The sequence below is a fragment of the Leucoraja erinacea genome, chromosome 9, assembly GCF_028641065.1.
Source record: "Leucoraja erinacea ecotype New England chromosome 9, Leri_hhj_1, whole genome shotgun sequence".
In the NCBI taxonomy this organism is placed as follows: Eukaryota; Metazoa; Chordata; class Chondrichthyes; order Rajiformes; family Rajidae; genus Leucoraja; species Leucoraja erinaceus.
The window spans coordinates 62,624,866-62,651,767 of NC_073385.1; the positions used below are offsets into that span (position 1 = coordinate 62,624,866).

General features: G+C 47.6%; 1 protein-coding gene across 7 annotated transcripts in view; it reads right to left on the reverse strand.

Moving 5' to 3' along the window:
* mgaa (MAX dimerization protein MGA a) overlaps positions 1 to 26,902 on the reverse strand; it is a 114,756-nt gene that overhangs the window by 47,368 nt on the left and 40,486 nt on the right. For 6 of the 7 annotated variants that reach the window (XM_055640990.1, XM_055640991.1, XM_055640994.1 and 3 more), the window contains exons 9-12: positions 26,485 to 26,803; positions 21,565 to 21,803; positions 15,104 to 15,235; positions 2,623 to 2,701 (exon numbers count right to left, since the gene is read on the reverse strand). In XM_055640990.1, the coding sequence (XP_055496965.1) occupies positions 2,623 to 2,701; positions 15,104 to 15,235; positions 21,565 to 21,803; positions 26,485 to 26,803 (769 nt within the window). The remainder of the gene's footprint in view (positions 1 to 2,622; positions 2,702 to 15,103; positions 15,236 to 21,564; positions 21,804 to 26,484; positions 26,804 to 26,902) is intronic. The other variant, XM_055640989.1, reaches the window with a different exon arrangement.

Consider the following 26,902-nt stretch of genomic DNA (forward strand, 5'->3'; position numbering starts at 1 on the left):
GATGACGGTTTACAAAATAAAAGAATAAAAATGCACTGAAGTAACTCAGCGGGTCAGGTAGCATCTCTGGAGAACATGGAATGGTAATGTTACGGTCAGTACCCTCCTTCAGACTGATTGACGGGGAGGGTTGAGGGACAATACCTGGGTGATATGTGGATATAGGAGAGAGTGTTTTTTGATAGGCAAATGAATGGACAAAAGCCAGAGATGAAAATACAAAGTGCAGGAGATAAGGAAATTAGTTATGAAATGTGAATCCAGGGGAGGGAATATTGGAGGATGAGGATGGGGGCGGGTGAAAAGGGTGTAAACCAACTGGGACGTAGGGAAGTGTCTGCAGTTATTTTGTCGCAGAGCATTAACTGAACATTTCAACTATTGTATGGTGTATTCTGATCAGCTAAATAAGTGTTCATAACAAAGTCTTGAATACAGCTCTTTTAATCAATTCTTAAATGCTGTAAATGTTCTGATTTAAAAAGTCACCAATTTGAAACACTGACTTTGTTACTCAAATGCAGTTCTTGGGCACTATTTTCACAAACATTATCATCCATCTAAAAATGGTTAGAATATCTAAAATTCTTGGACGATTAGCTCCAGTGTCACAAAGTTATAACAGAAAGTCTTCTGCATGTGAAAATGTTCCCATTACAGGCCATCCCCAAGTTGTGGACAACTGACTTGTGGATACCTCTAAATTTGAACAAACTCCTGTAACAGCATTAAATTATAATGTCCACATAATATGAAATATTAGTATTGGTTTATTAATATCACATGTACCGAAACACAGTGAAAAATGATGTTTTGCATACTCTCCTGGCAAATCATAACATAATCATAACAGTTCATCAGTTAGTGCAAGAGAAAATAAACAGAGCGCAGAATGTAATATTGTCGGTAAAGAGAAAGTGCAGATAAAAAAAAGTGCAAGGATGGCAACTTGGTAGATTGTAAGATCAGGAAATTCATCCTAACCTATCAAAAGGATCATTCAAGAATCTGATAACAGCAGGGAAGAAGCTCCTGACCAACTCAACCTCAGTACTGGGCATGCTCTCCTCTCCACTTCCTGAAGTTGATGAGCAGATCCTTCATTCTGCTGACCTTGAGGGAGAAACTATCTCCTTCCTGTGCCCCATCTCATCATTGTTTGAAATCAGGTCCACTGTGATGGTGTCATCTGCAAACTTGTAAATGCAATTAAAGCAAAATTAGGTTGCACCATTGTGAGTGTATCCAGTAATAGTAAGGAGCTGAGAACGCAGCCTTATGGGTCACCAGTGTTGAGAATTACCATGGAGGATGGTTTATTGTCTACCCTTGCTGATTGCAACTTATGAGTCAGAAGTCAAGGATCTAATTGTAGAGGGAGATCCTGAGATTTAGGTCCAGATGTTTGGAGAGGAATTTATTTGGGATGATACTGTTCGAGGCAGAGCTACAGTCAATAAATGGGAATATGACATGGGTGTTCCTGTTATCCAGATATTTGAGGTATGACTGCAAGACCAGGGAGATGATGTCTGCCATGGACCTGTTCCAGCAGCGGGTAGATTGCAGTGGATCAAAGTTGTCTGGTATGCTGGAGTTGATCTGCACCATGACCAGCCTCTACATATTTTGTAATGGTGGACAACAGTCATTAACGCTCGCTACCTTGTTTTTCTTTGGCACTGTGTGATAGTAGTTATTGTATAGCAGCTGGTTACCTCTGATCATTGCAGGGAGGGGTTGGTATGAATGGTAGACCTAGTTTCCTCCCTCTGCACTTCCATTATTTGTATTTTTTCCTCAATCAGTGTTAGGAGCTTTTGCTACCATTCAAGCCAATACCATGGAGATATGGTTATAATAGCGAGTGATTTTTACACATTTCCTGACTTGTAGAAAAAATTGACTTTGTAAAAATGGAAACCATTCATACCTGGGGACTGTCTGTACTTCTAAACCGACTATACATTAAAGAGTACACTATGCTGGCTACAAAGTCACTGTGGCTGGTTGATCCATGACTGCATTCTCATCAACAGGCATCTTTCGGTAGTTAGAAATGTATATCTCACAGAACATAATATGAATAACTTTGAACCCAACCACCCAATTCCACAAATTCTGATCAGAAAAATGACTCATTAAATATGATGCGTTGGATGAAAGGGAGGGTTGGCCATTTACAGTGGTAACATTCCAATTTACAGCATATTATCTTTAACGTCCATCTACTGAATCATTTGAAGGAACTGGTGCATCTTATTTAACAGCGTCCGTAGCACGCTTATAATGTCCTAGAACAGTGTAGGGTTGCCGGCCTAAAGTACAATGCACCTCCCACTATTTAATTGTCAAATTCAGCGGACTTAGGTTGGCACCATTTACATTGATGGCCTGCAAGGTCAGAGGAGGAGCTCGGATTTGCAGTGGAAATTCTACTGAGTTGTGGGAGTTGACTAGTTGATAAGAAAATGGGTGCTTAACCTTGCTTGCCAAATTTATGATACGAAAAGCCTGTAAGCGCCACGAAAAGCCTGTAAGTCCCAAATGACATGGAACAACCTAATGATGTACAAGATATGTACCAATATTGCGACGTTAATTTACATGACATATTTTTACCTTCTACAGTAGTGGAGTTCCTACACCTGTTCAACCTGCATGCTGTAACTGTTCCACTGTTGTTTCCCTTGCTGTTTTCCTGTAAAGAGAGCAAAAAAGACAAATAATTCTACTCTTCAAGAGTTTCTTCAATAGGGATTTCTAAATCTGTGAAAAATGGTATCATTAAAAAGTGCAAATAAGATTCAACCTTGCTTCTGATAGTTATTTTAACTCCTTTTACATCTTTTTGAAAACTGCACATCTTTATGTAGCAACGTTACAAAATTATGAGATTTAAAAAATCAAGTCTACAATTTATCCCATCAGATAAAGCATAAAAAGAAGTTTAATTTGACACCTAATTCACATTCATATCTTCAGTATTAAAAAAGATATGGCCATTTTCATACTCGGAAATTAGCATCTTGTTCCCTATTGCTTTTCCATTGACTTAACACAAAAGCTGTGATCAAGGACAGTCAAAAGCCCATAACTTTCTTAAAAATTAAGAGAACAAAGAAATTTTCAGTTTTTATAGATTGAAGCATTCTGAAACAAATATGAAACAATCTTACTTGGATGACCTGAAATTAAAGCATATAATTAGTTAGTTACCCAATTGTAGCTAATTACAAAATTCAATTACTAGATCTAAACATCTATTAATTTCTTAAGAAAAGATTAACATTTTTAAATAGCCTAAGTGTCCAAATAATATTCACAAGAATTCACAATATAACATGATTTTTAAATCTCATTCTCATGGATGTATAGGCCAAATGGAAGGAATTTAGTGTTTAATTCCCATAAATTAATGGCCATTTAAATCATCTTGCGAGTGGGTTTTTGAGGAACGCAATCGTTTGGAAACGGTTGAGTGAATTTAAACCCCATATCGGCAGGAAAAATACTGCCAGTTCGTATGGGTCCTAAATCACCGTTTCACAACGTAAAATGTGGATTAAAGGCATCCTAAGAAGCACGTTTATATGTAAAATAAACGGCTTTCCTTTACCTGTCCCGTTCGTGAAATCCGCCCCCTGTTGTCGGCTTTAGAAGCTGATTTTTAAATTACTCCAGTGCTGAAATTGTCAGGCGATTTAAAAAAAAAAAAAAATTCACAGAAAGGCCGTCGGAACAATTCTTCAGCAAAACCTTGCACTCCGAGAAAATTTATCCAGGACAGGTAGGAGAAAAAAACGCATTTTAACCCCGCCCCCCCCCCCCCTACAAAGGCGCCAAACTCGCGCACACGGCCAGTGGCAGAACTGCAGCGCCGCTGAAGGTAAGCTTTGTAACATACCTAATTTATGTAGCCAAACATTGCAATTCTTCTGACATATTATCAATATTGGGTTCGCAGGCACACCATCAGGAAGTTATACCTACAAACCCCAGACTAATGATCGAGCAAAATTTCTACTGCAATGATAAGCAATTCCACTATATTTTACATTATATTAAATCTTTCAAAGTTATCTATAGAAGAGCCCATCAAACATTGTCCTCAAGTTCTCCTTTGTAACCCAGTCAACAAGTACCCAAAATATGTAGAAACTGCAGATACTGGTTTTCATTGAAGATAGACACAAAATGCCGGAGTACCTCTGTGGGACAGGCAGCATCTCTGGAGAGAAGGAATGGGTGAAGTTTCAGGTCGAGACCTTTCTTCGGAATACTCAAAATAGATTATCAGGCCAATATTTCAATGAGGTTTGTGAAGTTTTGCAGAGCTAAATGAAAATGACTTTGTTGTACCTTTTCCTACTTTAAAACTGTTCAAAAGTAGTTTTTCCAATTTAAATCCATAAAAACATGCCTTTTCTTTATAGTGCCATTCTCAATCACAGGACAATCAAAATATATTTTATAACCAATTACCAGGTTAGGTTTCTTGGTAGTGTCCAGAGTCTTGGTCCACAGGTGAAGAAACAAGTTTGAATCTCACCATAACAATATTCAAATTTTAATTCAAGTAATGAAATATAGGTTAAAAAAAGCTTTTTTCAGTACAGGTGCACAACCTTTTATCCGAAAGCCTTGGGACCAGACACTTGTCGGATTTCGGACATTTTCGGATTTCAGAATGGAAGATTTTTAGCGTAGATTAGGTAGGTAGCGCGGGCGGCTTGAAAAGTCTGGAGCAGCTGCCTCCTCCTCGGAGACCGGGAGAATCATTGCATAAATGTTAGTCAGTTAGTTTGGAGGGATTTTATGTGGTGGTGGTGGTGGAGTAGGGTGAAGGGGGAAACTTTAATTCTTAGTCCCCTACCTGGTCGGCGACTCCCAACCTCGCGGAGCTGGGGGCTCCGTCCGGCCGCGGGCGGCGCCGGTTGTAGCTCCGACCCCGGCAACTCTACCCCTGGCTGCGAGGCGCTCCAAATCCAGCGCGGCCCGCGGCCGGACGCCCCAGCTCCGGGAATGTCGGGAGTCGGCGGCGTCGCAGTGCTGGGATACCAGCGGGGAGCGGGCAATGCCTTACCGGGTCGCCGTGCGGCAAGCTCCGGAGCGCTGTGGCCGCCGACCCAACATTCGCGGAGCATCGCTGGATTTGGAGCCGCGCAGCTGGGGGCTCCGTCCGGCCGCGGACGGCGCCGGTTGGAGCTCCGACCCCAGCAACTCTACCCCTGGCTGCGCGGCTCCAAATCCAGCGACGCTCCGCCAATGTTGGGAGTCGGCGGCCACAGCGCTCCGGAGCTTGCCGCACGGCGACCCGGTAAGGCATTGCCCGCTCCCCGCTGGTATCCCAGCGCTGCGACGCCGCCGACTCCCGACATTCGCGGAGCTGTGGCGTCCGGCCGCGGGCCGCGCTGGATTTGGAGCGCCTCGCAGCCAGGGGTAGAGTTGCCGGGGTCGGAGCTACAACCGGCGCCGCCCGCTGCCCCACCGGCCACAGCGCTGCGGAGCTTACTGCACGGCAACCCGATAAGGCATTGACCGCTCCCCGCCTCTCTGACCAGGTAGGGGACTAAGAATTAAAGTTTACCCCTTCACCCCCCCTTCACATAAAAGCCCTCCAAACTAACTGACTAACATTTAAGCAATGATTTACAGATGTTTAAGCGTCTCCCAGTCTCCGGGGAGGAGGCAGCCGCTACAGTAGTACAGACCTGGGTTGACCGTGGGTCGTTTTGGGTCAAGTTTGGCGCCAAACGCGAGCTTTGGTGCGCAGACGACATCTGGAAAAAATGGCCGGTTTTCGGAGCTTTTCGGTTTCTGGAACACCGGATAAAAGGTTGTGCACCTGTATTAGAAGCCTTACAAATAAGACTGTTGTTAAAGTGCATCTAATTAATGGTAAATCTTACCAATATGCAAGTCCAGGGTTCCAATGTAGTCTATTCTTAACTGGCTCCCGTGTTCAGGAACACAGAGTAACAGCTGGTTTTGTCAGCAATGTCTACATCTTAGAAAGTGCATCCTTCTACAGATGCACCATAGAAAGCATTTTATCAGGATGCATCATAGCTTGGTTTAGGAACAGCTCTATCCAAGATCGCAAGAAATTGCAGCGAATTGTGGATGCAGCCCAGACCATCACACAAACCAACCTCCCTTCTATGGACTCCATTTAAACCTCACGCTGCCTCGGCAAGGCCTGCAGCATAATCAAGGACGTCACACCCTGGCCCTCCCTCTTCTCTGCCCTCCTATCAGGCAAAAGGTATAGAAGTGTGAAAACGCACACCTCCAGATGATAAAAACAATCAGGCAACTGAACCATCCTACCACAACCAGAGAGCAGTGCTGAACTACTACTCTTTGGTGACCATCGGACTATGTATGATCGGACTTTGCTGGCTTTACCTTGCACTAAACATTATCAGTAAGATTAAACGAGAACTTACCAGTTTGAAGTTTGATCTTGATTTTATGAGGAGTTACGATGAGCGATTACGTGAAGAAGGGCCGTCCGTCTGCGTGCGCGTCAATCTTCAAAGCAGCGGTGTTAAATTACAGATAAAAAGACCTGAGAATAGTAAGATTGTGAAGAAACTAGAACTTCCATATGACCTTGATAGTATGAGGGTGGGAGCGGTGGGCACGTAATCGCTCATCGTAACTCCTCATAAAATCAAGATCAAACTTCAAACTGGTAAATTCTCGTTTAATCTTACTATTTTACTTCAAAGTCACGTGAGTGACTACGTGAAGATTTCAAAGCTCTGTGATTTTATGCTGGTTATGAATCCAGGCGTCACACACTGAATGGATTGACCATGGATGAGGGTAATCATTAAAGCATTCAGACATTACGTAGTTAAGTAAAGACACTGATGCTTTAAATGAAAGAAACATTAAAATAAAATTATTACCCCTCCCAACCTTGGGGGGAAACTAGGGGACAGAACCGTTATTTCATTTGTCCATCCTGCAGCCACTAGGATGTCGTCAAGGGGCACGTGCATAGCTCTTGCTGCCGACATAGATGCAGCCCTGGTGGAGTGAGATTTAATGATATAAATGTTCACTCCTGCTACCGCCATTACCTCCTTGGACCATCCGTTCGCGAAGGTTCGGTGAGCCGCGGGACTGTTTGTACCATCGCCTGGTGGGGAATCGCCTCAGCGCAGAGGGAGAAGAGGAGGGAAGAGACTGCAGCCCTAAGATTTTTACCTCCACCACAGTGAGGAGGTGTTTGGAGACTCACTGTGGTGGATGTTAATTTGTGTTTATTGTTGTTTATTATTGTATTATTGTATGTATGACTGCAGGCACGAAATTTCGTTCAGACCGTAAGGTCTGAATGACAATAAAGGAATTCAATTCAATTCAATTGGAGAAGGTTTGAGTTGACACCTTCTGGTGTGGTTTTTTATGGCTGATGAGGACCGATTGTTCTGAGCCTCTGAGGATCTCCGTAACTCTCAGATAGTGGTGTTAGTATGTTACCACACACACAACCTTTGGTCCTCTGGATATGCCAAGAACTGGATCTTCATCCCTGGCATTCCTGGCATGCTCTGTTTTATCAGGTTCCTGATTACGAATGTTATGTTGCTCATATTGGTGGTCATGTAGTCCAACCGTAGCTTTTGCAGTGTCTGGACTCTTTGTCAGCATACCACCTTCAAAGTTAGTTATAGGTAGTCCCCACTGTCAAAGTAGGGTTAGTACCACGCTCACATCCCATGTGTCCATGTACCATGGCCTTGGAGGTATTAAATTGTAAATTCCCTTCATGAATTTTATTGTAAAGGGGTGTGTTCCTATCGACCCGTGCCCTGCTTCCAGCATCAGATAAGAGGAGAGTGCGCCTCTGGCACTATAGATTGCACTATAACTTTGTTTATAGTTATAGTACAGAGTTGATAGGAAATCCAAGACATCCGTTATCCGAACTGTGTTGTATTTGTTCGGACAGTCCTATGCCTTGAAATGGCCTCCTCAGAATCTGCAGACCAACAAGTTAATACGTACATGTAGTGGATGATTGCACTCTGTAACTGGGTTCACTAGGAGGTCCCTGCTCTTGGGTACAGCCATAACTGGCTGGACTATAATTCCCAAATTTGTTTGGGAACCAGGCTTGAGTAGGCCAATCTGGCACTAGCAATATGCCTGTGGCTTAGTCTTGCTTGATTTTGGTGAAGCATCGGTTTGTGAGACAAATTGCCGGAGAGCATACATAAACATTCCTCCCCAATTGAGGGACAAAGCATCCACTGCCTTTGCTCCTGGATTCAGCTCGCAGGACACATATGTGGGTAACTGATGGTTTAGTCTAGATGCAAACAGATCAATACCAGGTATGCCAAATCGTGTAGTTATTTCGTTAAATACTGCCCGATTCAACATCCATTCTGTGTGGTTATTAAACATTCGTGATCCAGCAACCGTCACGCTATTATCTCTACCTCGTAGATAGACCGCTGTAACCCAAATATTCCTCTCGATACACCAGTGCCAAATGAGGTTCGACAATCTGTCGCAGGATAGATTTTACACCACCGTTGTGATTGATATATGCCACAGCTGTGGTGTTATCAATCTGAATTTGAACAAGCACAGGTTGCATGTTGCTACAGAAAACCACGAGTCCATATTGTGCCCCCAACAATTCTAGGTAATTGATTCCATGTGTTGGGGAATTACAGACTCCTGCTCATTCCATTTGCCCCCACAGCTCTAGACTGTGTTTGTGGCTCCCCATCCTTAGCCGCTTGCATTGGTCTGAAGGACCACCAATGGCTTTCGAGCAAGATTTCCCTTGAGCTGTCTCACGTTCGTTATCCACCATAGTTATTCAACAATGGCCTCTGCTGGCAATCCATAATTTTGCCAATTTGGCCTGCATGGAATCTGAGTGTTCATTCCTTTGCTCACTGTAAATTCTGGTAATGCAAAGGCCCGTGACGTACTGCTGGAAATGCAGCTACTATTTGCCAATTACACTCGCTGTTTGCCTGATACATGGCTAGTATTTGACTATCAGGTCATAGCAAGCTTACTTAAATCTTGTTGTTTGCCCCTAGGCAAAGTCACCAACATATTTACTGTGTTTGATAGTAAATCCTAGGTAATCAATTACCCTTGTAGGTGTCAATTTTGATTTAACTGAATGAATGAGGTAACCAAGTCTTTCAAACAGGGCTTTGGCTTGCTTTGACTGATGCTTCTGCCAATTCTTGGTGACTCCAAAATGAAAATGTCCTCCAAATATGCCATTACTATGTGGTTCTGAGAATTGGTTTCCGTAGTTTAGTCAATAGTCTAGGAGCTGATGTCAACCCATTTGGCAGAGCCATGCCATCCAGTTAAATTTCAAATGTCTCCTGCTCTTAGTGATTAGACACCGAATAGTATGCATCTTTGAGGTCGATGCATGCCATGTGACCATTTTATAGGAAGCTCCTATAAAACAGTTGACAAATATTTACTGTTCTGAAAGTCTGTACTGCACATACGAGTTAAACCTGGATGAAGTGACATCCTCCATCTGTCACCTGTCCTGGAAGGCAATCCTGCCCAAAATACTGGGCCTGCCTCGAAGACAACTCCGGTACGAGTTCCAAGTCTGCTTGGAACCTATGTATGTTGTGCAGTAAAAATAATCACATGTTATTATCTGTTTTTTAAAACCAGATCTGAAATTCATGTTATTGTCATTTTGAACAAAAACACAAGAGTAAAAATTACCAACATGTAACTGGTCCACAATCTCTTGTTTCAGTAAACCCAGACCCACCTACCTCCATGGCTACCGGTGGTCTTGTGGTAAGCCCAAAGGCCCCTGATGCGGGTTCCTTTTCTCTCCTTGATTGGGAGTAGGACTGGTAGGGAGTGTGGATTCCATGTTTCTCCTGACCTCTGCTTGGGTCTTGGTCTGAAAAACCTCATCATACTGAGCCTGCCTTGTAGGACAATTCTGGCCATAATTCTGAGTCTGCCTTGAAAGACGACTCTGATTATATTTCCGTGCCCAGCTTTCAAGCTACCACCGGCTTCAGTGAACCGCTTACCCCCTATGGAGGTGTGGGGTGTGTTGTCGCCTATTGATGAAGTTTTGCTTGTCGTTGGTACCTTGATTGGTCCGACAGCTTTTGCTTCCTTCTGGTCTTACCTGAAGAGAGGATTCGGCTGCTGGTTTCTCAAAAGTCACCCTGATAGTGCTGTTCCCTTGCCGGCACTTGTAGCGTGTCGATATTCTGCCAACTGCTGGCTCTTGAGGAAATATGCATGTGCTTCAGTATGTTCATACTTTAAATTCAAGATCAGTTACCTACTGATCACTCGCACTCCCCTCCACTGAGAGAGATTTGTAGGCAGCCCTGAAACAGGTGCCGCTGCCTGCGGGTTCTCCATAATACCCGGGCTGATAGCTCCCTACTTTGGAGTATATCATTGTGGAGCACCTCTCCATCAGGTGCTCCATGTGGGTTTTGAACATTTAAACACGTTACCCATGAAGGAGGTTATCCTCTCCATCCGGGATACAAGATACAAGATACATTTAATTGTCATTTGGACCCCTTGAGGTCCAAACGAAATGCCGTTTCTGCAGCCATACATTACGAACACATAGACCCAAGACACAACACAATTTACATAAACATCCATCACATCGCTGTGATGGAAGGCCAAATAACCTTATCTCTCCACTGCACTCTCCACCCCCCCCCCCCCCCCCCCCCCATGTCAGAGTCAAAGTCAAAGCCCCCGGCTGGCGATGGCGATTGTCCCGCGGCCATTAAAGCCACGCCGGGTGGTGCGAGGTCGCACACCGGGTCTTGGTGTTAGAGCCCCCGGCGTGCGCTCGCAGAGTCCCGCGGCCATTCCAAGCTGCGCGGGGCAGTGATGTAGGCCCCGCTCTAGGAGCTCTTCAACCCCGCAACTCGGGCGGGGGAAGTCGCCGTTGCGAGAGCCCTGAAAAGCGGTCTCCCTCCAGGGACCCGCGGGCTCCCAGTGCCGCCGTCCACAGACCTGCCGTTGGAGCCTCCGACTCTCCGGTCGGACCGCTCCACCCGCTCCGGACTCGGCCAGCCCCGCGACGGTGACGGTGAGTCGTAGCACCAGAGTCCCCGGTCTCTTCCTGTTGGAGGCCGCTCTTCGTTGCGTCCCCAACGACAACGGAAACCCGACGAGAAAAAGCCGGGTCTCCCGTGCAGGGAGAGATTTAAAAAGTTTCCCCCCCCCTCTCCCACCCCACACACACACCCCCCAACAAAAAATAACAAAAACTACATAAAAACACAGACAGAAAATAATAAAACGCGGACAGACTGCGGAGGCCGCTGCTGACCAGAGTCGCGCCGCCCACCGGATCCTCCTGGCCCGACTTGTTTGCGGGCTTTCTCCTTACGCTCCCTTCCTCAGAGCGAGAGATCAAACAGTGGCTAACCCTCCAATTGGGTTTGCCTAGGTACCCCTGGCCCGTTTTGTTTTCCCCATGTGTGAGGCTGCTGGCATGGCCTGCTGTAGAGGTCCGTGCTGATATTGCTCCCTCCTTCGGAGCAGATCATTGTTGGAGCAACTTCTCCATAAGTTGCTCCATGTCGGAGAGTCGTCCTCAGACTCTCTCCGTTGAGGGAGGGTATCCCTCTTCCCCGGACTCATCTGAGTCAACGGGTTTGTCAGACTTGCGGGTGGTTTTTACGTCCCGCAGGACCACCACGGAGCTCCTCCTCCTGCACCAAGTCTTCTCTTGCCGGTTCTGCTGCCGGCGGTAATGTCGGGAACAAGACCGTCGCCCGCTACTGGGAATGTTGCGGTCTTCGGCAGCCGACTTCCCCGCGGACCGTCTCCTTGACATCTGGGCTCTGAAACTACAAAATGCTTCAAGCCCGAAAGAACGCAGGTCAGTAGTTCAACTTTCCTTACCTGCCCATCCCGATGGCTGGGAGGATGCAGTGCCTCTGCCAGTCCGTCGTGCGCGTTGCGTTCAGACGTTATGTCACGCACGCAGACGGACGGCCCTTCTTCACGTAGTCACTCACGTGACTCCGAAGTAAAATCTCTTATTATGTATCTATACACAGCAAATGGATCAATTGTAATCATGTATCATCATTCTGCAGACTGGTTAGCATGCAACAAAAGCTTTTCACTGTACCTCAGTGGTACACGTGCCAATAAACTAAACTGAACCTGAATTGAAGTCATAAATAAAAGTACTTTTTATTATAATCACCGTTGTACTTACAAAATGTAGTCCATTTTTAATTTGCAAGTTGCAAGATCGTTCTAAACTCTACTCCATTTTATTGAGTGTTGATAGACAGGCAAGCAATAGCTAAGACGTAGTGACTACTTCTTTGCTGTGGCATATATTAATCGTCCAACATACCAAGTAGGAATTGATTTTAATATCTCTTCACAAAACAGCAACTTCAGATGGTGAGACTCCCTCACTATAGCAAAAGACCATTAGTTTAAATTATACGAAACCGCTGAACAGCGACTTAATAACCGTGATAACTGATAAACTGCTAGAATAACAGTACGAGAGACACAAAATGCTGGAGTAACTCAGAGAGTCAGGCAGCATCTCTGGAGAGAATGAATGGGTGAAGTTTCAGGTCGAGACCCTTCTTCAGACCGATGTCAGGGGAGGGGGAGGGACAAAGATAGAATGTAGTTGGAGACACTAAGGGGTCACAGCTTAAGGATAAGGGGGAAATCCTTTAAGACCAAGATGAGAAAAACATTTTTCACACAGAGAGTGGTGAATCTCTGGAACTCTCTGCCACAGAGGGTAGTTCAGGCCAGTTCATTGGCTATATTTAAGAGGGAGTTAGATGTGGCCCTTGTGGCTAAAGGGATCAGGGGGTATGGAAAGAAGGCAGGTACGGGATACTGAGTTGGATGATCAGCCATGATCATATTGAATGGCGGTGCAGGCTCGAAGGGCCGAATGGCCTACTCCTGCACCTATTTTCTATGTAAGTAAGACTAGTGGGAGAACTGGGAAGGGAGATTTTCTACATCGGCGAGACCAAGCGCAGGCTCGGCGATCGTTTCGCTGAACACCTCCACTCAGTCCGTCTTAATCTACCTAATCTCTCCCTCAACTCCCCCTCCCATTCCTAATCTGACCTTTCTGCCCTGGGCCTCCTCCATTACCAGCGCAATTGGTGGAACAGCACCTCATAATTCGCTTGGGTAGTTTATACCCTAGCGGTATGAACATTGACTTCTCTAACTTCACATAGCCCTTGCTCTCTCTCTCCATCCCCCTTCCCAGTTCTCCCATCACTCTTACTGTCTCCAACTACATTCTATCTTTAATAATAATAATAATAATAATAATACGTTTTATTTATGGGCGCCTTTCAAGAGTCTCAAGGACACCTTACAAAAATTTAGCAGGTAGATGAAAAACATATAAGGGGAATGAAATAAATAGTAGAGACATGACTAATACACAAAGTAAAGACAGAATTTAATACAAAACACAATTAATGCACAGATGAAAAGGGAGGGGGACGTGGGGCTAAGGGTAGGCAGAGGTGAAGAGATGGGTCTTGAGGCGGGACTGGAAGATGGTGAGGGACACGGAATTGCGGATCAGTTGGGGGAGGGAGATCCAGAGCCTGGGAGCTGCCCTGGAGAAGGATCCGTCCCCAAAACTGCGGAGGTTGGACTTGTGGATGGAGAGGAGACGGGCTGATGTGGATCTGAGGGACCGTGAGGGTTGGTAGGTGGAGAGGAGGTCAGTGAGATAGGGGGGGGGGGGGTCAGATGGTGGAGGGCTTTGTAGGTGAGGATCAGGATTTTGTAGTTGATCCGGTGGGAGATGGGAAGCCAGTGAAGTTGTTTGAGGACTGGAGTGATGTGATGCCAGGATTTGGTGTGGATGATGAGTCGGGCGGCTGCGTTCTGGACTGGTTGGAGTCGGTTGATGTAGGTGGAGCTGATGCCAAGGAGAAGTGAGTTGCAGTAGTCCAGTCGGGAGGAGATGAAGGCATGGATGAGTCTTTCAGCAGCGGGAGGTGTGAGAGAGGGTCTGAGTTTTAGCGATGTTGCGGAGATGAAAGAAGGAGGTTTTAATGACATGGCGGATGTGAGGCTCAAGGGAGAGGGTGGAATCAAAGATCACGCCAAGGTTGCGGGCCTGGGGAGATGGGGAGACAATGGTGCCGTCGATGGTGAGAGTGGGGTTATTGATTTTGCTGAGTGTGGCTTTGGAGCCTATGAGGAGGAATTCTGTCTTATCACTGTTGAGTTTGAGGAAATTATGTTGCATCCAGGTTTTTATAGCTGACAAACAGGAGTTGATATGGGAGAGGTGGGGGGATTTGGTGCCGAGGTAGATCTGGGTGTCATCTGCGAAACAGTGGAAGTCCAGGTTGAAGTGGCGGAGTATCTGACCAAGGGGGAGGATGTAGATGATGAAGAGGAGGGGGCCGAGTACGGAGCCTTGGGGAATGCCTTGAGTGACTGTGGCTGTAGCAGAGGTGTGGTTGTGGAGAGAGATGAATTGGGATGTTGGAAAGGTAGGAACAGAGCCAGCTGAGTGCAGAGCCTTCAATGCCGAGGTCTTTTGAGTCTGGTGAGCAGGATGTTATGGTTCACTGTATCGAAGGCTGCGCTCAGGTCGAGGAGGATGAGGATGTTGAGGGAACCAGTGTAAGCAGAGGTGAGGAGGTCGTTGAGGACTTTGAGGAGAGCAGTTTCTGTGCTATGAAGGGGGCGAAAGCCAGATTGGAGGGGTTCAAGTAGGTTATACGCAAGGAGGTGGGAATGAAGTTGCGACGCAACGATACGCTCCAGGGTTTTTGAAAGAAAGTCTTTGTCCTGCCCCCTCCCGACATCAGTCTGAAGAAGGGTATCGACCCAAAATGTCACCCATTCCTTCTCTCCAGAGATGCTACCCGACTTGCTGAGTTAATCCAGCATTTTGTGTCTACCTCCGATTTAAACCAGCATCTGTTGTGTCTACCTTCGATTTAAACCAGTTCTTTCCTACATAGAATAACAGTATAACTTTGTCTGGTCATTTCCTCACATGCTACAAAACAGACCGATAGAGAAAATTAAACAGAATTTTGTAGATTACCTGTGTACAGCAGCGCTTTAGACTGCAAGTGCAGTTTACGGATCTTTCAGCATCTTTACGTTCGAAGATACGAACACGTGCACAGGTCATCATACTCTCAAAATACCAGTACACCGGACCTTTCTCATCAACCTTGAATAAAGTTAAAAATAAGATAGCCAAAATGAAGGAAAGTTTTACCAGATATTGACACGAAACAACATTATGCTACATACATAACTGTGCCATATTTTGCATCCAAACATTTCACAACTACAGACATGCAGCAACATTTCTGGAAGACAGTTGCTGTATCAGGCAGGAAAATTAAATTGGAATAATGCAATGACTATAACCAATGCTCGTTATCCATGGGATAACGTTGCAGTGTTTACCTTTGAACAGCACCACTGCATCGGCCTTCAAAGGAATCAAACAAGGTTCCAATATATATTGTTTAAGAAGGAACTGCAGATCCTGGAGAATCGAAGGTTACACAAAAAAAAGCTGGAGAAACTCAGCGGGTTACATGGAGCGAAGGTAGGCAACATTTCGGCCCGAAACCCTTCTTCAGTTTGAAGAAGGGTTTCGGCCCGAAACGTTGCCTATTTCCTTCGCTCCATAGATGCTGCTGCACCTGCTGAGTTTCTCCAGCTTTTTTTTGTGTAACCTCCAATATATATTGTTTCTCTGAAGGAGGCATCACAAGACATTTGTGAAACTATTTGGAGTGGCTGCAAAAGCATCTTGCTAAAGTCGGATAAGTATTTACTGATAAGATACGAGGTTTACAATTAAATATCTGATGTGGTTTCGTGCAGAACCGACCAATCTTTTTTTTTGAGACTGCAACAAAGATCTTAACATAAGTAAAAATGTAATGTACAGTAATTTTAGAACTTTGACACATTTACTTTTAAAGGTTGTTACAGAAAATAATAACAAGCAGATATCAGTGCATACATAACTAGTTACTAAATAGCATCAAGGGTGAGATCGTCATTAGTCCTAAAGATGGTTAGTCAGCAGATTCTACAGTGAACTAGTTTGGGATCTCTTTGATTTAATACTTCAGGGCTCGAAATTAGCGGTTCCCCGGGTGCCAATGGCAACCTACAGTTCCGCCGGGCAACCTGAAAGCCATGCCATTTTGCCCAGCTTGGCAAGCACCCGGGACACCTATCGTTTAATTCTGAGCGGGCCCACTCTCTATCTCTCTGTCACTCTCCGTCTCCATTTCCGTCCAACATCGGTATCCGTGTCTCCGCTCACTCCTCATCCGCTGGCATGGCAGGCCGCCTTATACATGCGCACTGCCACGGTCTGCACATCCTCCCCCTGCACATGCGCACTGCCACGGCAACTGATCGGTGTCGGCCACTTTCTCCCTCCCTTTGCATTGTGGGAGATCTGGCCGCCATTGCTGTCCGGTCGCCGCCTCACCGCGACCGCTGAAAATCAACGCAGAATCACTCCCTGGAGCTGGAGTAACTCCCTGGAATAACTCTTGCTTCTTGGTTTCTTGGTCCTCCAAAAATATTCGAAATGGAATTTAAACTGGAATTGACCCACCACAACCAATCTCCAAACTCTGAAAAATAACAGCCCATTGCATTTTATCTGTTTATTTATTGTGTATATATATGGGCTATGGTATATAGACACACTGAACTTTTATCTCCTGTTCTGTATTATGTTTACATATTCTGTTGTGCTGCAGCAAGCAGGAATTTCATTGTCCTATCTGGGACACATGACAATAAAACTCTCTTGACTCTTTACTTGGACTTGAGCAAAAATGGGTTCTTGGGAAAAAAGAGCTACCTTAAATTAAGTTGCGTCTGGTTGGGTACCTATGGTAGGGTGAAGACTATTCCATGCTTTAATTGTGCGGGGGAACTCCATGGAGCAGCCAGCATCTTTGGATAGAGGAAATTGGGTGATGTTTCGGGTAGCGACCCTTCTTTAGATTTCCTCTGGTTTTAGTGTTTTTAGTTTAATTTACCCGTACACTAGTTCTATCCAACTCATTGGCAACATAATTCAAGAGTCAAGAGTGTTTTATTCTCTCACGTCCCAGTTAGAACAATGAAATCCTTACTTGGAGCAGCACAACAGAATATGTAAACATAGTACTCTGTAAACAATGTTATAAACGAGAAAACAAAACTCCATACAGACAGCACCCATATTCAGGATCAATTCCGGGTCTCTGGCAATTTTAGGCAGCAGCTTTATGGCCAATGTACTGCCCCGTAGTCTTGAACTGAATTAAAACATACAGGAACTGTAAAGGGGCACATAGCGTCACTTAGAGATTTAAGACTCAAAATGGATAGTTTCTTTTTTTTTCAGAAACCATAGCTATCAACGTATAATTTTTTGTGTGTTGGAAAATAAAATATAGTGGCACAGCTGGTGGACTTGCTGCCTCACACGCCACAGATCTGTGTTCGATCCTATTCTCGGGCACTGTCTGTATTGAATTTGCACATTCTCCCTGCAAGCATGTGGGTTTCCTCCCACATCCCAAAGACGCATTGGCTTTGTAGGTTAACTTGTCTCTGTAAAATAGCCCCTAATGCTTAGGGAGTGGGTGAGGAAAGTGGGATAACAGAACTGGTGTGAATGGGTAGACAAAAATGCTGGAGAAACTCAGCGGGTGAGGCAGCATCTATGGAGCGAAGGAAATAGGCGACGTTTTGGGTCGAGACCCTTCTTCAGACTGAAGTGAGGGTGCGGGGTGGGATGAAGAAAGGAAGAGGCGGAGACAGTGGGCTGAGGGAGACCTGGGAAGCGGAGGAGAAAGCAGGGACTACCTGAAATTGGAGGTCAATGTTCATATCGCTGGGGTGTAAACTGCCCAAGCGAAATATGAGGTGTTGCTCCTCCAATTTACAGTGGTTTCACTCTGGCCATGGAAGAGGCCCAGGACAGAATGGTTGCATTTGGAATGGGAGGGGGAGTTGAAGTGCTGAGCCACTGGGAGATCAGGTTGGTTACTGCGAACAGAGCGAAGATATTGGGCGAAGCGATGGCCAAGCCTACGTTTGGTTTCACCGATGTAGAGCATCTGACACCTAGAGCAGCGGATGCAATAGATGAGGCTGGAGGAGGTGCAGGAGCTGCTTGTGTCCTTGAATGGAGTCAAGGGGGAGGTAAAGCGACAAGTGGAGCATTTCCTGCAGTTGCAAGGGAAAGTGCCAGGAGAGAGGGTGGTTTGGGTGGGAAAGGACAAATTGACCAAGGAGTTACGGAGGGAGCGGTCTCTGCAATAAGCCGACAGTGGAGGAGATGGGAAGATGTGGCCAGTGGTGGGATCCCGTTGGTAGACAAGGCTGGAGAAAATCAGCGGGTGAGGCAGCATCTATGGAGCGAAGGAATAGGCGACGTTTCGGGTCGAGACCTTTTTCACTGATGTCGGGAGGGGTGGGGGGCGGGAATAAGGAAGATGCGGAGACAGCAGGCTGTGGGAGAGCTGGGAATGGGAGGGGAAGGAGGGAGAAAGCAAGGACTACCTGAAATTGGAGAAGCCAATGTTCATACCGCTGGGGTGTAAACTACCCAAGCAAAAAATTAGATGCTGTTCCTCCAATTTGCGGTGGGCCTCACTCTGGCCATGGAGGAGGCCCAGGACAGAAAGGTCAGATTCGGAATGGGAGGGGGAGTTGAAGTGCTGAGCCACCGGGAGATCAGGTTGGTTATTGCAAACTGAGTGGAGGTGTTGTGTGAAGCGATCGCCAAGCCTGCGCTTGGTCTCACCGAGGTTGATCATGCACTGAATAAACCAACCAGATTTTTGTTTGGAAGTGGAACGAGATAATAGGAATTGCATCCATTGCAACGTGTAAAAAGAGATGAGATACTGTATTGTAATTTTGCTGCAAGTCATTGTGGTATATACACGTCTTGATTGGTGAATATGTTTAGTTTGCGACTTTATTTGAAGCAGAAATAATATGCGAATGCTCCATTGACCATAATTCCGACTGGTAACTACGCACTTCGTCCGAGCACATTATCGCACACGTCATGCAAGCCGTCTTAAATGACAACCTAAATTGTCATTTGGCAACCTAAAAAGCTGCCGAGGTTTCCCGGCTGGCAACAGGGAAAAAAAGTTTAGTGAGAGCCCTGTACTTGAACAAATTATTGGCCAAGATTCACGAACAGCCTAAAACTTCTGTTAATAAATTAAATAATGGCAGCAAAACTAAAAGGGAAGATTAAAATATTCCTGTGAAGCTAGAAAAAATGTTACATATAAAATCCAATGAAGTACCAAAATAAAAGCATCACAAACTCACACTGACATGTCAAGACATGGGGTGGAATGCCACTTGAAAGATTCCTTCCATCTAGGATTGTTACTACAGGTGCACAACCTTTTATCCCAAAGCCTTGGGACCAGACACTTGTCGGATTTCGGACATTTTCGGATTTCCGAATGGAAGATTTTTAGTGTAGATTAGGAAGGTAGCGCGGGTGGCTTGAAAAGTCTGGAGCAGCTGCCTCTGTCCCGGAGACCGGGGAATCATTGCATAAATGTTAGTCAGTTAGTTTGGAGGGATTTTATGGGGTGGTGGTGGGGTGTGAAGGGGGAAACTTTAATTCTTAGTCCCCTACCTGGTCGGCGACTCCCAACATCGCGGAGCTGGGGGCTCCGTCCGGCCGCGGGTGGCGCCGGTTGGAGCTCCGACCCCGGCAACTCTACCCCTGGCTGCGAGGCGCTCCAAATCCAGCGCCGCCCGCGGCCGGACGCCCGCCGTCCCAGCTCCGCGAATGTTGGGAGTCGGCGGCCACAGCGCTCCGGAGCTTACCGCATGGCAACCCGGTAAGACATTGCCCGCTCCCTGCTGGTATCCCAGCGCTGCGACGCCGCCGACTCCCAACATTCGCAGAGCTAGGGCTGCGGGCGTCCGGCCGCGGATTTGGAGCGCCTCGCAGCCAGGGGTAGAGTTGCCGGGGTCGGAGCTACAACCGGTGCCGCAGCTGGGAGTTGGCGGCCACAGCGCTGCGGAGCTTACTGCACGGCGACCCGGTAAGGCATTGACTGCTCCCCACCTCTCCGACCAGGTAGGGGACTAAGAATTAAAGTTTACCCCTTTAACCCCCCTCCCTTTCACATAAAAGCCCTCCAAACTAACTGACTAACATTTAAGCAATGATTTACAGATGTTTAAGTGTCTCCCCGGTCTCCGGGGAGGAGGCAGCCGCGACAGTAGTACAGACCTGGGTTGACCGTGGGTCGTTTCGGTCAAGTTTGGTGCCAAACGCGAGCTTTGGTGTGCAGACGACATCCTGGGGAAAAATGGCCGGTTTTCGGAGTTTTTCGGTTTCCGGAACACCGGATAAAAGGTTGTGCACCTGTACATACATTTTGCGTAAACTCATTTAGTTAATACTGCCTGATTAAACAACCCTAATTTTCAATTCGATAATGAACCAAAATATCATTATTTAATAACCATACTCACAGTAACTACAAGATCAGTCCTCAAGATTACTTTGGCTTCAAGAAGTTTACCATGTCCACAAGAGAACTTCCTTCACCATACTGCCTGCCATATGACAAGTTGTTGGCGGACAACCCAGGGATAGAATGGAAATTAACTTTTTTTTTTAAATGCTCCTGATCCACAAAGATAAGGGTATACTTTTGTTCACATCATATGTTTTTTCCAGTTTGCTTGTCGGCTTTCTTATGCGTGCAAACACTTAAGCTACTGTATCCGCTTTACCAAAATAAAAATACAGGAAGACTGCTTCGAGGCAATAAGTCCCTGGGAAAATGGTTTCCCTGCAACTCTACAATTAGCCACCTGCTGCCTTTTTTCCCTTTCACCCATTCCATAATCGATTCAGATTCCCCTGAGTCTAATAACGTAAGCATTTTAATCCCCAAAATTTAGTTGTCTACCTTGATCCCATATAAAACCCTGCACACTATTCTCAGCACCTTGGAATTAAACATGGTCTCCAGATGAATGCTCAGCTACAAAATCCAAGCCAGTACCATGAACACCTACTTCTGCCTCAATCTCATCTTTCACCAACTGTCTTAATTCACTTGTCAACAAAACATCTCAAAACGTCATCCATGCCAATGTTAGCGCAAGAATTTCATTGTCCTATACAGGGACACATTACAATAAACTCACTTGAACTTGAACCATGATTATATCTCATCACATTATTGTCCAGTCTGCTTCCATAAATTTGTGGTGATCTAAGCTTCCAAATCCCATGTATAGAACATGGAGGAAACCCATGCGGTCACAGGGAGAACGTTCAAATTCTACACAAATACACCCTAGGTCAGGATCAAACTTGGGTCTCTGGCAGCAAGGCAGCAGCTTTACCAATGGCTCAAATATTGGCAAGTGTTGGCCATGTTATGTAAAAACAACAAAACATATTCTGAATAATGTTAATTCTGAGTACACATATCATGGAGATATTTAATATAATTTGCTTCTTACCTCAGAGGGTACCTCAGAGAGCTTTGGTGAACTTACAGGAGTCGATTGTCCTGTTTGCACATCAGTGGATCCAGACTCTTTTGGACTAAGTGGAGATTGTGATTCAGACAAAGAGGGGCTTCTATTAGCATGATAGGATTCGAAGTGAGGTGCGATGTAAACTGGCTCAGGGTCCACCTCCCCCTCCTCACGAACCCACAGAGGATATGAGCGCACAGGTTGTTCTGGCTCAGGAACTGCTGCAGGGTTGAGGAAAAAAAAAATGGAAGAAGGTTATCTTTTACCCTTTCAGTGTGCACATTGGTCGTTTATTAATAATGAGTTGGCTGCACAAACATTTGGTAAGGTTTCTCCTTGTGTCTTAATGCAATAGGGATCCGAGGATCTAAAGGCATAATTATTAACAGCACTAATCTCCATCCTACCAGAAAAAGGATATGAAACCAATAATAGATATTACAACAAATATGAGTAATATTTTACATTAGTCCTGACTGCCTATTGTTTCACCCCTTAAAAATATCCAAAATGTTAGCATTTATAAATTTCTAATCTTCCGATACAATTTTGTTTCATTATCGATTTGCCATACAGTTTTCTGGTGGTCTTCATTTCACATCTATTTTAATTTTACAAATGAAACTGAACCTATTACATATTTCAAATGCCCAGTCAGCATTAGGAATGTAAAATTCTTCATAATTTTGCGTCAATCTACAATTAAAGCTGTTACATACACTACATTGCACTTCAGTAATAAAGGTAAAGAGAAACAACTATATATTCTGTCTCTATCAAAGCACTGAAAATAATCTGTTTTTCTTAAAATCTACTTTCTTAAGCATCACAAGAAAGGACAGTCGAGTCAGTGATTTAGCAATTCATCAGAAGTACTACGACTCTAATTATGCAGTCTTCAACAATCCTGTGACATAAAAATTCTGTGGTACATGAGTATTGGCCACAAGCCAAATCTGGTTCAACATTATTTCATGCAGTCCTCAACCTACTACCCCCATTTCTTATTCCACAGATGCTGCCTGATCTGCTGAGCTTTTCCAATGGTTTCTGTTTTTAGTTCCCATTTGCACCAATAACAGTTTTTTTAAATTTTCATGATCCACTTATTCTTTGTACCTATACAGGGGCAGACCTCAAGCCCATTCTGTAAATTTCCAGGATACCTGGAATTTTGATTGATAAAATAATTATTAGCCTATCCTCAGGATGCAACCACTTGAAACTTTGTTGACTGACTCAATTGAAAGATTGAGGCGAATGCTTCAAACTACAGTGCCGTCCATAATGTTTGGGACAAAGACCCATCATTTATTTATTTGCCTCTGTACTCTACAATTTTAGATTTGTAATAGGAAAAAAAAAAATCACATGTGGTTAAAGTGCACATTGTCAGATTTTAATACATTTTGGAATGTGCAGTTCTTAAAAGTATAAAATGATCTACAATTTTAAATATCACTAGACCAAATGCAGACCCGTTGGGTCTGTTCCCCCAATGTGCGGTTGCGGCGGGGGCGGTGGCATGCGGCGTCACACACATTAACCACTACCCCCCCGCACACACGCTAACTACCCCCTTGTTAATATATTAATATTATTAATTTGCTCCTTTTATCCCATAATCGGCCTATCTACTGACGCATAGCCCCCAACTCGCAGGCGCGTCTAGCGAGGGAGGGGGGGTAGGTGGTAGAGAGTGAGGGCAGAGAGAGAAGGGGGGGGGGAGGGGGGCTTTTCCAAGAGCAATAACAGTTTTTTTTAAATTTTCATGGGGGGGGGGGGGAGGGAGAGGGGTTAGGGAGAAGGAGATGAGGGAGAGGGGTTGGACAAAGAGAGGGAGGGGGGTTAGGGAGGGGGGAAAATCACAGGTGGGGATTGGGACAGGAATGTGGGAGAGGGAGGAGAGCGGGGGGGGGGACAGGAATGTGGGGGGGGACAGGAAGGGGGGGGGGTCACAAACATTAACCACTACCCCCCTGGAAAGGGGGGGGACAGGATAGGGGGGGGGGGACAGGAAGGGGGGGGAGGGGGAGAGAGGGGAACGGGGGGGGGACAGGAAGGGGGGGGACGGGAGGGGGGGGGGGACGGGGGGGGGGGGGGACAGGGGAGAGGGAGGGGAAGGGGGGAGCGGGAAGGAGGGGGGGACGGGAGGGGGGGGAGAGCCAGGAAGGGGGGGGGACAGGAAGGGGGGGGACAGGAAGGGGGGGGGGGACAGGAAGGGGGGGGGACAGAAGGGGGGGGGACAGGAAGGGGGGGGACAGGAAGGGGGGGGGGACAGGAGGGGGGGGGCAGGAAGGGGGGGGGACAGGAGGGGGGGGACAGGAAGGGGGGGGGGACAGGAAGGGGGGGACAGGAAGGGGGGGGACAGGAAGGGGGGGGGGACAGGAAGGGGGGGGACAGGGAGGGGGGGGGACAGGAAGGGGGGGGGGACAGGAAGGGGGGGGGGACAGGAAGGGGGGGGGGAGGAAGGGGGGGGACAGGGAGGGGGGGGGACAGGAAGGGGGGGGGACAGGAAGGGGGGGGGACAGGAAGGGGGGGGGGGACAGGAAGGGGGGGGGACAGGAAGGGGGGGGGACAGGAAGGGGGGGGGGACAGGAAGGGGGGGGGACAGGAAGGGGGGGGGACAGGAAGGGGGGGGGACAGGAAGGGGGGGGGACAGGAAGGGGGGGGACAGGAAGGGGGGGGGACAGGAAGGGGGGGGGACAGGAAGGGGGGGGGGACAGGAAGGGGGGGGGACAGGAAGGGGGGGGGACAGGAAGGGGGGGGGGGGACAGGACAGGAAGGGGGGGGACAGGAAGGGGGGGGGGACAGGAGGGGGGGGGGGGGGACAGGGGGGGGGGGACAGGAGGGGGGGGGGGGGACAGGAAGGGGGGGGGGGGGGGGACAGGAAGGGGGGGGGGGACAGGGGGGGGGACAGGAAGGGGGGGGACAGGAAGGGGGGGGGACAGGAAGGGGGGGGACAGGAAGGGGGGGGGGGACAGGAAGGGGGGGGGGACAGGAAGGGGGGGGGACAGGAAGGGGGGGGGACAGGAAGGGGGGGGGACAGGAAGGGGGGGGACAGGAAGGGGGGGGGACAGGAAGGGGGGGGGGACAGGAAGGGGGGGGGGGACAGGAAGGGGGGGGGGGACAGGAAGGGGGGGGGGACAGGAAGGGGGGGGGGGACAGGAAGGGGGGGGGACAGGAAGGGGGGGGACAGGAAAGGGGGGGGGGGACAGGAAGGGGGGGGGGGACAGGAAGGGGGGGGGGACAGGAAGAAGGGGGGGAAGGGGGGGGGACCGGAAGGAAGGAAGGGGGGGGGACAGGAAGGGGGGGGACAGGAAGGGGGGGGGGACAGGGGGGGAAGGGGGGGGGACAGGAAGGGGGGGGGACAGGAAGGGGGGGGGGACAGGAGGGGGGGGGGACAGGAAGGGGGGGGGACAGGAAGGGGGGGGGGACAGGAAGGGGGGGGGACAGGAAGGGGGGGGGACAGGAAGGGGGGGACAGGAAGGGGGGGGGACAGGAAGGGGGGGGACAGGAAGGGGACGGGGGACAGGAAGGGGCGGGGACAGGAAGGGGGGGGACAGGAAGGGGGGGGACAGGAAGGGGGGGGACAGGAAGGGGGGGGACAGGAAGGGGGGGGGACAGGAGGGGGGGGGACAGGAGGGGGGGGACACAGAAGGGGGGGGACAGGAAGGGGGGGACAGGGGGGGGACAGGAAGGGGGGGGGGGGACAGGAAGGGGGGGGGACAGGAAGGGGGGGACAGGATGGGGGGGGACAGGATGGGGGGGGGACAGGATGGGGGGGACAGGAGGGGGGGGACAGGATGGGGGGGGGACAGGATGGGGGGGGGACAGGATGGGGGGGGACAGGAGACGAAGGGGGGGGGGAGGGATGGGGGGGGACAGGGGGGGGGGACAGGACAGGGGGGGGACAGGGAGGGGGGGGAAAACAGGAAGGGGGGGGGAAAAGGAAACAGGGGGGGGGGGGGGGGAAAACGGCCTCGCGGGGCTGGTCCCGACATCGCACGGTGCTCCAAAAATCTTGCACTGTCCGAAACTCCCGCACACCAACGGCCTGTCGGCCCACATGCGCGTTGAGGGCGTATGCAGCATCTTGACGTCGTACGCCTAGCGCGTGGCGTGATGACATCACCAGCCGACGCCATGCGACGTCCAAATTCAGCCGGCCCGCCTCCCGCCCAGCTGATTGGTGAGTATGATGTCGGGACCATACGCATCCGCGGTTCGAATTGGGACCAGCCCCGCGCGGCCGTACGCCTCAAGCGACCAAGTTTGGTCGCGAGGCTCTGAGCCAGCGGGCGTGGGAGTCGGCGGGTGGGAGCTGCGGGAGGAGTGGCACGAGCCTACTTCGAGCGGGGGGGGGGGCGCGGGGGAGCAGTGGAGGAGAGCAAATGAAGAGAGAGAGAGAAGCGGCTTGGATTGGTCGGCATGTGGGCATTGTGACGTCAGAGCTGGTAAGAGCCATTCAGATCTTAAAAATTGAGTTTTGGGATCAATTTTACTCAAAATCTGGGGAAATAATTGACCAAGGAGTGGATGTGCAAATGTAAAAGTAAAATCGCTAGCGAAATGGTAAAAATGTCGGCGTTTTTGTGTCTGGTTTGCGCGGAGTAACAAATCAAATGCAAAATGCCGTACACCCACAGTGTTTTAAAAGTATATAGATTACATATTTTTGCATGTCAAGAATTCACTAAAATATTACGGATAGAATAAGAAATTAGCACGTTCATTGGTCCTTCTATAACTATTATGATGAAAAATGTAATACAGAAAATATAGGTATGTGATCTATCTGCAAATCTGAAATAATGTGCATAAACAGACTTGCATTTTAAAATGTACTTTTTAACAAAATAACACCCTACCATGACAAAGGTTAATGCAGTGACTACTAACCATATTCAACCACCTTCCTCCTTTTCTTCTTTTTGGCTTTTGGTTTCCAGTCCTCATCGTCTGCCAAAGCATCGTAGAATATTAAATCGTCCCTGAGAGATTTAGTCAGCTGCTTCCTACGCTTTGAAAATGACTTCAGCACAAACACTTTCCGCTTTGGACATTTACAGCTGAACATACATTCTGGCTTTCGACAATGTTTGGGCGGCTGTTTGACGTGTGAGAGACTGGAACAAATACAGCCCAATCGACAGAATTCATTCTTACAGAGTGGCGCCTGCCTAGATATCACTTTATGTTTCTTTGACGATAGTGATCCCTAGGAGATTGTGACAAAATAAATCTTTATTAATACAAAATGCAATAATAAATTACGATTTATTAGGTCAGATGAACATGAAATTAATTTTATAGGAAA